This window comes from Anolis carolinensis, chromosome 1 (genome assembly GCF_035594765.1).
Source record: "Anolis carolinensis isolate JA03-04 chromosome 1, rAnoCar3.1.pri, whole genome shotgun sequence".
NCBI lineage: Eukaryota > Metazoa > Chordata > Lepidosauria > Squamata > Dactyloidae > Anolis > Anolis carolinensis.
The window spans coordinates 324,232,492-324,249,660 of NC_085841.1; the positions used below are offsets into that span (position 1 = coordinate 324,232,492).

The following is a 17,169-nucleotide window of genomic DNA, read 5'->3' on the forward strand; positions in this document are numbered from 1 at the left end:
CCTCCAAGAAAGGTAATGAGGCACCCACTCTGAACAAATTTGCCAAGAAAATCCTGTGATAGATTTACCTTAGCATTGCCCTATGAGAAAGTATGCTATGAGATTACAATATTTTCCACATGCAAGATCATTGTGTAAACCAAATGACTAAGAATTAAATGCATATTGTGCAAGTCATCTTACTATAATGATCTGAACTTCTGATCAAGTCTAATGCACCATGATTTCTCTGCAAGCTTCCAGATTTATAGAAAAACTGTTTACTTGAAAGTCCTTAAAGTATGTCACTTTCAAAAGGCAAAATAGTTAAATTTGATTTTCTCTGATGAAAGATTTAACACCTGCATGGTATCAACATGTGTGTCAAGGTTGAGGGATCTAAGTTCAAAAATTGGTCCCTGCCTCCCACACAGTTACTCATCCCCACTCTAGTACTTAGTGTCACTTTTTATATTGAAACTCTTAGAGAAAGCACATTGGAGAATGTGCAAAGTAGCAATATAGATAAATATTGGAGGCCCCATCACTCTGAGCCTTTGTGTCAATACTATCAATCTATTTCTTTATCCCTGCTCTTTCCATATTTTTGGCTTGGGCTCTTTTCACTGTGATGTTACTGGTATGTTCCATGTTAGCTGGGTGGTGAATTCACTTTAAGTATTAAGGGGCTATCCAAGGTTCTGAACCCATTTATTAATTAACAATTGGCCCTTTGGATAATATATTTAAAGTTTGGTAAAACTGGGACTGTTTCTCCACCCTACTGACATGGAAATCACCAGCCTTTGTAGGTGACAGGGGATGCTTTAATGTTGCTGTCACTATTTAATTTGCATGTGATAATGTGGATATTTTTTCTATGTTATTTTGGCATTGTCGTAAGTGGTTTTAGTTTATCTTTGTAAGTCACTGTAAATGAGATAATTGCATCCCACCTAAAAGGTGAGGTTCACATTTGGTAGATCAAATGGCCTCTGTTCAATTGCTATTCCCAAATAGAGTAGATAGACCAACTGAGCCATCTCATTTACATAAGTATTGACAAACCATTCAGAAATTAACCATTCAGTAAGGCTGTTATCTGAACAATCTACTCGAGCAATTAGATTTATGGCATTAATAGATAAAACAACTAAATAATACAGAGTTGCTGTTTACTGTCAGACAAATGGTGAGCGAGTCAACAGAGATCTGCTTTAGGAGAGGAAGCCTTTCAACAGAGCAATATGGATACTTAAATCCATTTAACTGCAAGAGATAATAGTGCATTAGGAGGATGCCAGAAATGACTGAATTATCCTGTTGAGTGGTTGCTTAGTCTATTAGGCTGTACAGCAGCTGGAACTGCTGTCGCCTTTGCCAAGCATTTACTGCCTACCTCAGTCTCAGGATCCAGTAACTTGCTTTGCAAGACCCTTTCTTACTCTTGTTTGAAAACCCTTGGTTGTGTTTTCTCTGACTCCAGCAGAGAAATGCTTTCAGTGAGACATTGGCAGAGAAGTGCTCACAAATCAAGCTCGTACTTACACCATCTTGCCAGCGAGATTTTTTTAATAGGCTGGTGTTGAGATGACATGACAGTCGCCTTGTTCTGCCAAGTAGAACGCCAGTGGACGGAGCAAAGGACGAGGTGGAGCCTGCCTTCCCGAGATTAGTATGAAGAATGACAACAGGGGGAGGACGTTGCCTGCTGATGCCAGTTCTCTCGGGAATGTGTGTGAGAGATCTTCATTTTCCTTTTGTAACTAGGTAGCTGGATTATGGCAGCTTTCCATTCTGCTAGGCAACCGCATAGTGAATTAGATGTAATTATTCAGTAAATGCCTAAGCAAAGCAGCTTCTTCTTTCAGGAAATTTTTGAATTTAAGGGGAAGGCTAAAAAGCTTTGGCCCCAGCACTATGCACTGACATGTTTTGATTTGGAAAATCAAAATAGGAAATAGATTCAGCATTTTTGACTGGGGTTGTGGTGATACTTGACAGTGATTTACTGAGGCTTTGAAAGGATTTGCCTTAATTTTAATATCTGCCACTGTAACTGAAGTTGTGTCTAATATTAGTGAAGAAGAAACACTGCAGATTCAAAAGTGTAATAAATAAAAGCAGGTCAGTAATTACTCAAGCTAACAAGATTCAGAGGAATCCCCACCTGCTTCGTAATTAAATCTGCTATATTCTACTGTGAACCTACATGAGTTTATTTTTAGTTGTTTATGTAAAACCATGCTCTAAAGGTGTGTGCTGGTGTTTCATCTTACTTTTCATGTTGAAATGCACTGAGAGGGTGTATTGAAAACTGCAGAAAGGGGCAGTCTAAAGTAGAACAGCCACTGGGTAAGGTCTGTGTCCCTGGATATTTGCTAAATATTGATTACTCAGTAGAGATATAATTAGTTTGTCTGTGAGCCATGTTCATATTGAGCATAGTGCACTATATTTTATACTAATGAAAAAAAAAGAATGATAAAGAGCACCCACAGGTGAAATGTATCAAGGACTTAAAAGTAGTTATTTTGACCTGAAACATGCTTTCTTTCCTGGAATATGGTTTTCTTTGCTGCATCATATAGCAAAATTTAATATAAATGTTTCTTAGGTTCAATAGGGAAATATGATCATTTACAAGTTTTTATCAAAGCAATGAAGAATGTGGATTTCTAAATGATGATTACTGAAACTCCATTCAGAAGTATTGTTTGTGGAATAAGGACCTCACAGATTAGCCAAAGTTGGCTAACCTGTGAGATCCTTCTTCCACAAACAAAGGGGGAGGTACTTTGCATCTGAGCTCCTCTCCCTGCCCCATGCACAGGCTCTGTCTTCAGTCTTCCGATATTGAGAGAGTCTGAAAGGAGATTCTGATCACATCTATCTGAACCAGCATTTGGAGGTGAATTGTGAAGATGTCTTGCACTGGCAAGAATATTCCGATGCACATTGAGCTCTTCTGATGTTCATCTGGCATGTGATGTGGTTGGCCATTGCTGGTGCACACTAGACTATTCTGAAGCACATTGGCCACTCCTGTTGTATTCCAACATTTTCTAGCTGAATGTCTGTCAGGAGTGCTCCAATGTGTACTGGTGCCCATTTCACACTAGGGACTGCTTCACACGTGCCGCCAAAATCATAGAGTATCATTGCAAATTAAGGTGATCTCGGTGACACCCGCCCAGGGGGCATAGGGACCTGTTACCCCACATCCCACACTATCCAGGCTTCCCCTTCATCTCCCTCATCACACAGAGGGAAGCCTAAGTCTCAGTAAGCTGGTTGGGTTCAGGCTTTTAAAAAGGAAACCCGGCTATTTCTCCTTTCACTCATCTTTCTTTCCTAAGCTGCTTCAAGCCACAAGCTGGCTGGGTTCAGGTTTCAAGTGAGACTTGGCTATTTCTCCCTCCACTCTCCCTTCTTTCCTCAGCCTGGGTTTCACATTGCCAGCTTCCCTCTCATCACATGGGTGAAAGCTTCTTTAAGCTGCCTCCTGCTGTGCACCACCAACAATTTTTGTGGTGGCTGCAACGGGTTCTATGCACTTTTCCCATGGAGCCATCCCACAAGTACTTTTACTGTGTGTAATGGGAGCTAACAGGCTCCATGGCGAAAGTGCAAAAAACCACCACCAAAACCAAATTTCAGCCTGTCCTAAGACTGTGGTGCGTAGTCACTCCACTGGCTATGATACCTGTGCACTGGAATATTGCAAAATTACTCAGTTCTGTTTCCTGCATATGTAACTCCATTTAGGAAGATATCAATCCATGCTGAATTCCTTGGCTTGAGGGATTTGTGAACTAATAGTAAAAAAAAGTACCTTTCCCAAATTCTGCTCTACTATTAGAATCTGAGTTGTGATCAGGAGCATGGTGTCTGACCTTAGTTTCTGCAACCCCAACCTTTGTTCTTGTAAAAATTACTTTTTGGATGACAGTCCCAAGAATCCTCCAGTATTGTCAGGACCCAGGCTGCAGAGCACCAATAACCATACACAGAGGCCAAAAACTATCTAATATCTTTTTTTATTTTTTTTATTTTTTTGCAAGTACTTTTTATTGAGATTTCTTTCAACACGTGGTACACAGACAAACAAGAATTAACTATAGGGGTAGGGGTGGGGTTTGTGGTGACACATACACGGATTGGGGTAAGGGTGCAATCGGGAAAAGGGGGGGGCTGTGGGACATAAAAAATGGGGTAGGGGGGTTGGGCAGAGGGGGGATGGGGAGGTGATATTTCGACTTCCAATTATGCTCACTAAGTCCATTACTTCAGTCCTTAATTCTTTTGTAGTTTTATCTTTAAGTATTCCTCAAAATTAGACCAGTCAGTAGCCTTTAGTGGGGTGCCATTATTTCTTTTGATCCAGAAGGATAGTTGGTCCATATTCTTGATTTCCATCACACCCTCCCTTCTTCCCTCATCACATGGTAGGGTGTCACGACCCAGGCTGCAGAGCACCAATAACCATACACAGAGGCCAGAATCTATCTAATATCTTTATTAAAGGAATATATAAACTCAATAAAAACAAGTGTAGAATATAGTTCAGAAGTAGACCTTTCAGGAAAGGTCAAATATAGTCCAGGAAAACAATGTCCAATATGAGATATTAAAGTCCAAAGTTGTAATCCAATAACCGAAACACACACTTTGCCAAGCAAAGTGAGGGGAAATAACAAGGTCCTTTAGTCCATGGAACTTGATGCAAGGCTGGAGAGCAAACTGGATTCTTGGCAAATAAAGCTTGATTCAAGGCAACAAGAAACGAGGAACAAGAACAGGGTCCGTGGCGAATCCGTGGCGAGGTCCGGGGAACAAGGCAGGGCTGGGACGAGAGCAAGGTCCTGGAAACTGGAGTAGCGTAGTCCACACACAATCTACTTCCGAAGTTGACGAATTGACTCCGCAAGGAATCCTAGTGGCCAAAGGCCTATATAGGATCTTGTTTTCCCGCCAGAGAACACCTTCTCTGGGGAACAAGAAACGAAACCAGATGCAGGACTCCTTAAACTTTCCCAAGGGAAGTAACCTTAATCATCTAATTGTCTGGCAGCGATCCTGGCACTCCTGCGAGTCGCCTCCCGAGAGCTTCTATCTTGATTATAATAAAGGCGGCGAGAAAAAGGGGGAGATTTCTGCCCAAGGCTTGTTTGGCTGACTTCTGGAGGGCAAACATCCTGCAGGTGCAAGGGCTCCAATTCTGGCTGAAACGGTGGGAAACCCAAGTTTTCCTCTTCATCTGTTACAACAGTACTAGGAACGGGACTACATGGCCCATGAGTCATCACAAGTATAACCCACAAAAGTAATTTTTGCAACCTCCTACCCACCTCATCGCACTAGAGTGTCTATCCACTTTAAATCCTGTGGTTTTGTCTCCTGCAGAATTCTAGGATTTGTCATTTAGGAAAGATCCTTTAAACTGCTCAGCCAGAGAGGTCCCAGACCTCACTAAACTACAAACCCCAGAATTCTGCAGGAGACAACCACAGGGTTTAAAGTGAATAGACACTCTTGGATTTGAAACCGGTTCGGGGATTGGGTGTCCACAAAATGCACACCAACAATGTGTGCTGCTGCACACATCAAGCCAGAAATAGCACTTTTAAAAAAACAAAAATTTGGAACAAGCCAGATAATGTTCTGCAGAGCTGATCAGAGTATATACCATGCAGGGATTAAAACCGGGCAATCCATAACAGACATGGATATGCACATAAGTGCATCTCAGGGTACTAATGAAGAACAACCCCTAACATTTTCTAGTGACTGTTTAGCTGTGGATACTGAGGTTTCTGGATTTAATTCTGAATCACAATGAGTGGATATTGTGGTTACCCTCCCAGTCTTGAACCAGTTCCTGGGGAACTGTGTGGGCACTGCATAGCTAAAACACTTCCAAAGTTTATTATAGAGTCTGTGTAAAACCGCCCTGAGTAAGGGGACACTGGGAGCAGAAATTCATTCACAGAAAATAATACATGAATAATGTGTTGTCGAAGGCTTTCATGGCCGGGATCACAGGGTTGTTGTATGTCTTTCGGGCTGTGCGGCCATGTTCCAGAAGTATTCTCTCCTGACGTTTCGCGCACATCTATGGCAGGCATCCTCAGAGGTTGTGAGGTATGGATAAACTAAGTAAGGAAAGGAAAGAATATATATCTGTGGAGAGTCCAAGGTGTGGCAAGAGTCCTTTGTCACTGGGAAGCCAGCATTAATGTTTCAGTTAATCACCCTAATTAGCATTGGAAAGGTTTTGTCTCATGCCTGGGGGCATCCTTTGTTCAGTCAAGTCCTCAGAGTTTTGGTTCCCATCTACTGTTTTGATTTTGGAGTTTTGTAATACTGGTAGCCAGATTTTGTTCATTTTCATGGTTTCTTGCTTTCTGTTGAAATTGTCCACATGCTTGTGGATTTCAATGGCTTCTCTGTGTAGTCTGACATGATAGCTGTTGGAATGGTCCAGCATTTTTGTGTTCTCAAATAATGCACAAGAAGTGGAAAAGGGGAGAAATCACCAAAGAAGAATTCAAACGTATAGCCAACACCTGTAGGGAAAAGGTTCGCAAGGCTAAAGCGCAAAATGAGCTCAGGCTTGCCAGGGACATAAAAAACAACAAAAAAGGCTTTTTTGCTTACGTTGGTAGAAAAAGGAAGAAAAAGGAGGCGATAGGGCCATTGCAAGGAGAAGATGGGGTGATGGCGACAGGGGACAGGGAAAAGGCAGAACTACTTAATGCCTTCTTTGCTTCGGTCTTCTCAGAAAAAGAAAGCCATCTTCAACCTCAGCAACACGGAATGGATGAAGGATTCGGGGAAATCCAACCCCAAATAGGGAAACAAGTTGTCCAGGAACACTTGGCCTCTCTAAACGAATTCAAGTCCCCAGGGCCAGATCAGCTACATCCAAGAGTACTGAAGGAACTAGCGGAAGTTATTTCAGAACCACTGGCAATCATCTTCGAGAGTTCTTGGAGAACGGGAGAAGTCCCAGCAGATTGGAGGAGGGCGAATGTGGTCCCTATCTTCAAGAAGGGAAAAAAGAACGACCCAAACAATTACCGTCCGGTCAGCCTCACATCGATACCAGGCAAAATTCTGGAAAAGATCATTAAGGAAGTGGTCTGCGAACACTTAGAAACAAATGCGGTCATTGCTAATAGTCAACACGGATTTACCAAAAACAAGTCATGCCAGACTAATCTGATCTCTTTTTTCGATAGAGTTACGAGTTGGGTCGATACAGGGAATGCTGTGGATGTAGCGTACCTGGATTTCAGTAAGGCCTTCGACAAAGTTCCCCACGACCTTCTGGCAAACAAACTAGTAAAATGTGGGCTAGACAAAACTACGGTTAGGTGGATCTGTAATTGGCTAAGCGAACGAACCCAAAGGGTGCTCACCAATGCGTCGTCTTCATCATGGAAAGAAGTGACAAGTGGAGTGCCGCAGGGCTCCGTCCTGGGCCCGGTTCTGTTCAACATCTTTATTAACGACTTAGACGAAGGGTTAGAAGGCACGATCATCAAGTTTGCAGACGACACAAAACTGGGAGGGATAGCTAACACTCCAGAAGACAGGAGCAGAATTCAAAACGATCTTGACAGACTAGAGAGATGGGCCAAAACTAACAAAATGAAGTTCAACAGGGACAAATGCAAGATACTTCACTTCGGCAGAAAAAATGGAAATCAAAGATACAGAATGGGGGACGCCTGGCTTGACAGCAGTGTGTGCGAAAAAGACCTTGGAGTCCTTGTGGACAACAAGTTAAACATGAGCCAACAATGTGATGCGGCTGCTAAAAAAGCCAATGGGATTCTGGCCTGCATCAATAGGGGAATAGCGTCTAGATCCAGGGAAGTTATGCTCCCCCTCTATTCTGCCTTGGTCAGACCACACCTGGAATACTGTGTCCAATTTTGGGCACCACAGTTGAAGGGAGATGTTGACAAGCTGGAAAGCGTCCAGAGGAGGGCGACTAAAATGATTAAGGGTCTGGAGAACAAGCCCTATGAGGAGCGGCTTAAAGAGCTGGGCATGTTTAGCCTGCAGAAGAGAAGGCTGAGAGGAGACATGATAGCCATGTACAAATATGTGAAGGGAAGTCATAGGGAAGAGGGAGCAAGCTTGTTTTCTGCTGCCCTGCAGACTAGGACACGGAACAATGGCTTCAAACTACAGGAAAGGAGATTCCACCTGAACATCAGAAAGAACTTCCTCACTGTGAGAGCTGTTCGACAGTGGAACTCTCTCCCCGGGGCCGTGGTGGAGGCTCCTTCCTTGGAGGCTTTTAAGCAGAGGCTGGATGGCCATCTGTCGGGGGTGCTTTGAATGCGATTTCCTGCTTCTTAGCAGGGGGTTGGACTAGATGGCCCATGTGGTCTCTTCCAACTCTACTATTCTATGATTCTATGATTCTATGATTCTATGATTAATATCCTGTGTCCAGGCTGGTTCATCAAATGCTCTGCTATGGCTGATTTCTCTGGTTGAATTAGTCTGCAGTGCCTTTCATGTTCTTTGACTCTTGTTTGGGCGCTGCGTTTGGTGGTCCCTATGTAGACTTGTCCACAGCTGCATGGTATCCAGTAGACTCTTGCAGAGAGTCTACCAACATTGAACATTTAACAGAAATTGCAATCGCAACATCTGACATCTGATAGTGAATTACAAAGTAAGTCCAACCTGTATAACTCACTGTTTTGATTGCTATGGAAGTTGTAATTCTCTGATGACCACTACACAAAGGTCAAACTCCCTTCGCCACCTCAGTGCCCAGCTTTTAAGTTGTTGCAGCTCCAGTCAACATGGCCAATCATTGGCTGATTTGCAATGGGAAGTTGCTGCTAATTGGGAGAGAAATAAGGTTGAACACTGTGAAAGCTAACCTCTGCATGGCTATCAGCCCCCTCCCAGTAGACTCAAATTAAGGAAAAGCTTCATGAGAAGCTTTTGATCTACTTACTCTGCTTCTGAGTCTGTTCAGGGACTTCCAAGTTGTCCATTCCTGGTTTACCCTTGGAGGCAGACTCTCATGGGGGGGGGCATCCATTTGGATTTCCTGGTTTAGCTGCCCAGAGGGACTCTTTTGCTGTTGCTGGGGTAGCATTAAGAGGAGTGGTGGTTCTCATGGAGCTTTTCCTTGATTTGAGTCTACTAGGAGGAGGCTGATAGCCTGTGAAATATATTCATCTGGTTGGTAATTCTGTGAAGCAGAATAAAAGTCTACATGTGACTTGGATCTGATTTAGCATAGCTATTTTGTTCTGTACCACTAACAATAGTGTTATGTCTTGGATCAGATGGGCTGGTCCTACCATTCAACAGAAAGCAGTGGTTGCCTCACATCATGAAATAGGAGTGGCAAGGAGTTACTGGAAGACAGAGTTGTAGGTTTTCCATGTGACCCTTAAGATAGCTTGCTTTTCTTATGAGCAGTAGAGAATGTTGTCTCTTTTTCAGTGTGGAAGAAAGATTGATATAATCCAATTGCCTTCTGCTGGTGGAAAAGAAAGGCTATCATGTCCATTTCTTCAAGCAGCAGAATGTAATGGGATATCCCCAAAGACTTTGAATTCCTTGGTTGTTATTTTTCTGTGACACCCTTCACTTCTTTTAGTATCTAAACTGTGCTCAAATCTTTCCTTTTCCTAACTGTCTCTTGAGCGTATTGCTCTTGTGACTAGGAAGATGTGTCAGGAAAAGAAAAAAAGAAGACAATATATCAGTCAATAATAATAATAATAATAATAAAACTTTATTTATACCCCGCCACCATCTCCCCAATGGGGACTCGGGGCGGCTTACATGGGGCCATGCCCAAAACAATACAATGTAAACAGCATATAAAAGAACAGCACATCACAATACAATAAGCAATACAATAAATAATATCCATTACAAAATAAAACAAGGAGACAATGAAAACAAGGGCAGACCACATGAACATTAAGTTAAAACTCGGGGTGAGAAAGATATAAAAATAAAAACCACAGTGAACAGGGTCATAAGGGAGTGGGGTATTCTGGAGGATAGATATTAGAGGGAGCAACGGAAAAGAAATATAAAATGGTTACTCTCCAAAAGCACAGTGAAAGAGTCAAGGCTGGTATAATTTCAAAAGCTAGAGTCTGTGACGATAATGAGATTTTTTAGATATCTGAGGCATGGCTTTATTACCTCCTAGTTCATTACCTCTCATCACAACCAGCAGAAGTAAAGTATGCAAGTCTTCTCAATTTGTTAGTTTCATATAGATTGCAACTACTCTTTGAATTACATTTAGATTCTGTTTTCACATATTTTTAATTCTGTTCTTTGCACAGAGCCTGTTTTTCATGTGATTTTTTGCATGTACATAAAGCAGCTAATGCAGTGGTATAAATTATGAATCAGTTCAGCATATAATTATGGTTGGGTGGGCTAGGGCCTTTTAAATCCAAGTTCCTACTTTTAACACTTTCTCTTCTTTTATATGTGCAGCAGATTTGGAAAGAATTATGGAGTAGACTTCCCAATGCTAGCCATGGAAGTAGCACTTTCTCCCATCATGCCTCTGGAAGTGGACTCTGTAGCTGCTGATGCATCTCCCATGGTCATCAACATGACCCCCACCATGGAGCAAGAAGGTGGAGAAGATGCCATGAAAGACCTTGATTCTGGGCAGCAATATGACAAGCCTCCCCCTCTCCATACTGGAGCTGACTGGAAGATTGTTCTCCATTTGCCTGAGATTGAGACCTGGCTCCGGCTGACTTCAGAAAGGGTCAGGGACCTGACTTACTCAGTCCAGCAAGATTCAGACAGCAAGCATGTGGACGTTCATTTGGTGCAGCTGAAAGTAAGCTTAATCTACCCAGTAATTTCAACTGTACATATCTTGCAGACAGTTCATTTGCTTGTCATAATTATAATAGGATGAATATCATATAATGCCCATTTGTCATAATATTTACTAAATAAATTGTAATGGAAATGTATTTCCTAGGAACAAAAATGAATGTGGTATCTGACTAATTTATGTAATGATAATTGGAACTCTGCAGTGTGGCTGGACTCACCACAGCAAACGAGTAACTTACTGTTGGATACAAAAATTTCCTATTAGTAATTTCTAGAAATAGTAGAATTCTCTGCAACTTGTGAATGGACAGCAAGGAAGATAACATCTCTATGTGATCCTATGGTTGTATATGCGGATGTGACTTCAAGTTGCCTGTCAGCTTAAAATGACTTCATGAATTTCATATAGTTTCTTAGGCAAAGAATATTCAGAAGTAGTTTTCCCTATTCCTTCCTCTAAAATAAAGCCTACAGCACTAGGTATAAATTGGTGGACATCTATCCAAGTACAGAATGCTCCCGTCCCCACTCACCAGTAGCTCCATCATTGTGATCTGTAATCCCTGAGGTCCTCTCCCAGAGACTATAGAATTATATATACTTTACTATTCTGTTACATATATACCTTACTATTCTGTTGGTCAAACTGTAGGTGTTACTTGAGATGTACACAGATTTCTTTCTCTTGGATTCTCCGTGGTTACTTACTGATATCATAGAAAGCTTGTAAATTAGAAAAAGTAACAATTTTCAACATTTTAATTAACATAATAGAATAATATAATCATAGACCTGGAAGAGACCCCAAGGGCCATCCAGTCCAACCTCATGCCATGCAGAGATACACAATCAAAGCACTCCTAACAAAGACATTGAAGGAGGAGACTCCTCCATGCTCCAGGGCAGCATATTCAACTGTTATGAGGTTGTTCCTAACGTTTAAGTGGAATCTCTTTTCCTGCAATTTGAATCCATTGCTCCGTGTCCTAGTCTTTAGAGAAGCAGAAAACAAGCTTGCTCCCTTCTCAATATGACATCCTTTCAAATATTTAAATTTGGCTAGCATGTCCTCTCTTAACCTTCTCTTCTCCAGGTTAAACATACTCAGCGCCCTAAGCAACTCCTTATAAAGTACCATCCATCTTGTCCACTGGTTGTTTTTTGTATGAAATATTAATTCTCAGAGCAGTGCTTGTGCTGATGCCAGGAAGCCATTTCTATAGCTATTATCCATTCCAGCATCCATTATCTATTCCTGTAACACAGTGCTAGTTTGTCATGTCATATTTCTCTGTTTCTTTATGTCTGAGCTGATATCTGTGGTGCCATGCTAAAGTTCATATTTTAATGACCAAATATTAACTATGGTAATAAGAGACTATGGAGGCCTTGATAAAATGAAATCTATGTTTCTATGTGATGAGCCATTTGTTAGTTTTTGTTCATAAAGATTCTTCATATAGGCTTTTTTTTTTTTAAAGACTCACTGCTTTTATGTTCCTTTCAGTTCAGAAGAATTTCTCAATGAAGGCCTAGATATCTACCAAAATAACAGCCCTACCAGAATTAGAACTGAGAATTGGTGGAGCTTTTGTTGGGTTGATGTGTCCTTGGGCAGCTGAGGGATTGCCTCAGACAGATCTGGGTGTTATCAAATGCAGTGAAGTATTATTTGTCTTATTGTTATTTTATTTTTTATATCCGGGGCAAGGCATATATGCAATTTTATTCTTCATGGACAAAAAAAATCCCCTGAGTACCTTGGATGGTGCACTTCTTGAAATAGATTAGGCATGGGCAAACTTGGGCCCTCCTGGTGTTTTGGACTTCAACTCCCACAATTCCTAACAGCCTACCAGCCGTTAGGAATTGTGGGAGTTAAGGTCCAAAACACCAGAAGGGCCCAAGTTTTGCCTATGCCTGAAATAGATAGACTAAGCACAGAATTATATGTATTGGGCGGAACCTGAGCAATTTGAACAGATATCCATGAGGCTAGAATCAGTTGCAAGCTAGGTTTGGCACACACCTAGCTATCAAACTATATATTAAGTGGGATGGATATTTCATGTATATTTTGTGTATCTAACCATCAGAAATATGTGCCTTAGTAATCTGTCGTGCAAATCTGCACTGTGTCCATAGCAGAAAGGATCTGGACTGGCGTCGGAGTGGCCATTCACATCCAGCCAAAGCCACTGTGGTGCCGCATTGGTGTCCATATAACCCAACAAGAACAAGACAATATCAGCCAGATTGGATCATCAGTGCAACCTATGTGTTGTCATTCCTGTTCTACTCCTAATTGCACATAGAACTCTATGTGAGTTCCTGACCATTGCAGGTTCCCCATTCTGACATCAGCAGGGCCCCCAAATGACCAGAAAGACAAAAGAATATGATCTCCCCACTTTGTTCCTGTTCATGCGTGCTCCTCTGTGAGAGCCAGAAACTCACACAGTGCTCTGTGGCTAGCTGGGAACACTTGCACAAGCATGACCTATACCTTTTTCCTGCCATGATCAGCAAGGGAAAGGGTGATGGTGCTGCTGTCACATCAAGACAACAGACTGGTTTAAATTGGACTTAATCCATCTTTCCAAACTGCTTTGAAGCCACAGGATTTTCCTGAATATCCAGCAAACTCTGGAGTATCCTCTGACTTTGCCAAAAACAGGGCAAAACTGATTCAACCCAGGAAAACCCATGATACTTGATGGAAGTAGTAAAACAGTGTGGGGACAACCAGAAGTCCATTCAGAGTGAGTCCAGGTATTCTTACTCATGTAGGCTTGCCCTGGGTCAACATTTAGGTTAATTCAATGGATTCAGTGAACTCGCTGGGACTAACAAAAGGACTCACTCTGATAAAATGTTTGACTATTAGGCTGCATCTACACTGTAGACTTAATGCATTTTGAGACCACTTTAACTGCATGATAGAATGCTACAGAATCATGTGAGCTGTATAAGGTCTTTAGCCTTCTCTGCCAAATAATGCTTGTGGCACAACAAACTAAAACTCCCATAATTCCATGGCATTGACCCATAGCAGGTAAAGTGGTGTCAGACTGAATTATTTCTATTGTATAGCTGCAGCCATAGTCTATTAGAGAAGCATAATCAACTGCAAACCACAATTGCATGGCCTTAAAAGTCAGTGTAGTATAGCACTTTGGAGTGATTAGGACTCTCCCTCCCCCAACTTGGCCATGAAAAATGGGTCACCTTGAGTAAGTCACTTATTCTTAGAGAAAGGCAATGTCTAAAGCCTTCTGTATAAATCTTGCAAAAAACAAAACAAAACCCTGTGACTGGATTGTTTTAGGGTCACCCTAAATTAGAAATTGGACTTGAAGGCACACAATAATACTGCATCACACCATTTTAGGTTACTGGTAAGGTCTCACAATTTTAATGATTCCTACAAGTAAAATATTAACATTCTTTTTCTACTAAGTTGCTCTATCTGAGAAGCTTAAAAATGAGTCCATTATCTTCCAAGGCAGTCTATTCCACTCCTCAACAGCCATTATCATCAGGAAACTTTTCCTAATCCTGAATTTAAAAATCCCATTCTGCCTTTATAACCTCTAATCAGAGGAAGAGTTTGTGGAACAGTTGAATCCATTGTCGACACTCAAAACTGGTTTAACAGATTGATCTGTAACTTGGCAGTATCAAAGAAGCTGAGTAGAGTATGGTCAAAATCTGATGCCATGTGAGATGCAGCTTATTTAAAGGACTTGAAAGAGATGTCTCTTGAAATTTAACAGCCTGCTTTTTCTATAAATTTAGTTGCAGAAGTGCCTGGTGGATTCCATATCAGTTCTGTAGTACAGGCAATTCCGAGTTACAAACATCCGACTTACAAACAACTCACCGTTAAGTACAGAGATGAGACAACAGGAAATGAGATAAATCTACTCATCGGAAGGCAAATTCACTCCTGAAAGATTTATCAGGGGGAAAAGGTGTCTCAACTGAAGCTTTATCACCAATCCTTATTTCCAAAACAAGCCAAATTTTCCAAAATCCAATTCTCACAGGGACAGAAAGTGATGTGAAATCTTCTGAAAAGTGGCAGAGACAGAAAAACAAACACCAAGGTGTATTGTTAACCCTTCCCTATGCTATCAAAATCATATATGTGTGTGTGTGTGTGTGTGTGTGCATGTGTGTGTGTGCGTGTGTGTGTGTGTGACTGGAGTTACATTTAAAAGTGTACCTGTTCTGACTTACAAACAAATTCAACTTAAGAACAAATCTACAGAACTTATCTTGTTTGTAAAGTGGGTACTGCCTGTACATCCATTCTTGTTTGCAGATTGACCTTTAAAGTCTATCCAAAGTAGCTCTCTTTTTTAAAAAAAAACAGAGCAGATTTATTGCCTTTCCTGACATGAAAGCCACCATCTGGTACTGCTTAAATTTGCCTTCAAATTCCCCCATTTATAAAGCATCTTTCAGGAAACAGTTTGCTGTTTTAGTTCAGAGAGAAAAACTAGTCCTACTCCCTTCTAGTAGCACTATTTTATGTTTGCAGGTTGTTGTTATTTTAAAGAAACAGTATTATTAAAATGTGATTGGGGTGGGGGGGTTGCCTCTTTAGTCCATGAAATCTGTTTTGTATCTTCTCAGGCCTGGAAGGAAGGGGTGTTAAACTGAAGTGAGTGCAGCTGGACAAAAATAGGTAGGATATGTCTTCAGCAAAAGCTTTCAGAACAAATCTGAAACTCACTAATTTCTAAAGACTATGAAGAGTAAATGTTTCTATTGCTTTTAACTCATTCATGCCTTTGTTGTGATCAGTGAAGATTACTAGGTCTTTAAACTTGTATGCCCTTTCCCATTGTGTGTACATAGTAAACTTTTTGCAATTAGAGCTGCAGCCAGACTATTAATTGGGTCTGGCCACAGGGAACATACATCTCCCTTGTTGCAACAGCTCTGCTGTCTCCTGGCCTGATTCCAGGATCAATTATGTGCTGGTTGTGACCTATAAAGCCTAGTACTGCTTGGTACTACCTAGTACTCCCAGATATTTTAAGGGCCATATGTCCCTATATTGCCTAAGATATTGCTAAGCTATTATCTTAAGATGCTTTTTTCAATTCTACCACCTACTCTACTTGGAACAAAGGAAAGGGCCTTTGTGGCTGTTACTAAATTTGCTGAGATAGTTTCTTTAGAGCGCATCCACACAGGACTTAAATGTGTGCTGAAGTGAGTCAACCTCCCCCTCCCACATTGGTGCGGATTTAAGATCACCCCCACCCCCCAAAAACCCAGGCTTTCCTGGTGAGAAGGGGTGCTGCCTACATGCCATCCGGATAACAATCAAGATGGTATATAGCCACCCCGAAGCCCCCAAAATAAGCCCTGGGCCTAAGCTACACAGGGCCCACACCTGGTACTACCCGGAAAACCCTGCTTTGTTCTGAATTAATTTGGTTTTACTGGAGGTGTCATTTGGTTTTACTGGAGGTGTCATAAGGCCTGTCTGGATGACCCTTTAATTTTCTCCTGCCAGAAAGTGAAACTTTCCTCTTCCATCGGGATTTTATAATTTTTCAGGGATAACCTTTTAATGAATTTTGTCATTTTGTAACAACTCCTATATTCCTTATCATTAGACATTGTGACTAGAGCTGATGGGAGCTATGCTACAGTAATATCTGGAAGTGTGCAGTTTGTTAAGCCAAGTTCTGTTTAGTCAGATGGGTGCAGTTTGACTTTAGATACACAGCTTCCAGATACGATGTCTGAGTTTAAAATGTCTATTAACCTTTCCCCAACCTCAGAGCCACAAGTGCTGTTGGACTGCAATTCTCATTACGCCTAGTCGCCATGGCGGATAACCAAAAGTGATGGGAATTTTCAATAACATCTGGGTAGCCAAACTGGGAAAAAACTAAAGAGCACTGACCACTGTGTAAAAAACATAGTTGACCCTCTGTATCCATGGATTCTCTTTGAAGGCAATCATAAGGCTGATGTGGCCCTCAAGGAGAATGAGTTTGACACCCCTGTGTCTGCTAAAGCTCCAAAATGCCAAAGAATTGCTGCTCATACGGGCCACATCTTTATGGAAACAGTATTTAGGTTACATGGATATGGTAGTAAAGCCTATGTAGAGGTTAGTTCCAATTTCAGTTCCACCTTGGAGCTGGATGGCTTCCAGTGAAAGAATGACAGAACTAGGTCTCCAGTTCTTCTGTTTATTGGAATAAGTGACTGACCAATATCACACTACACTGTTAAACTGCTATTGTTTTACTCTGGGCACATCTACCATTTAATAGAGCTTTAAGGCAGCTTCCG

At 41.4% G+C, this 17,169-nt stretch overlaps 1 protein-coding gene across 7 annotated transcripts in view; it reads left to right on the plus strand.

The window, feature by feature from the left end:
• akap6 (A-kinase anchoring protein 6) overlaps positions 1 to 17,169 on the plus strand; it is a 337,540-nt gene that overhangs the window by 39,917 nt on the left and 280,454 nt on the right. For 2 of the 7 annotated variants that reach the window (XM_062968252.1, XM_062968254.1), the window contains one exon: positions 10,489 to 10,843. In XM_062968252.1, coding sequence (XP_062824322.1) covers positions 10,520 to 10,843 — 324 coding nt within the window. In that variant the 5' untranslated portion in view covers positions 10,489 to 10,519. Of the gene's footprint in view, positions 1 to 1,490; positions 1,714 to 10,485; positions 10,844 to 17,169 lie in introns of those variants that run through there. The other 5 variants (XM_062968251.1, XM_062968253.1, XM_062968255.1 and 2 more) reach the window with 4 other exon arrangements.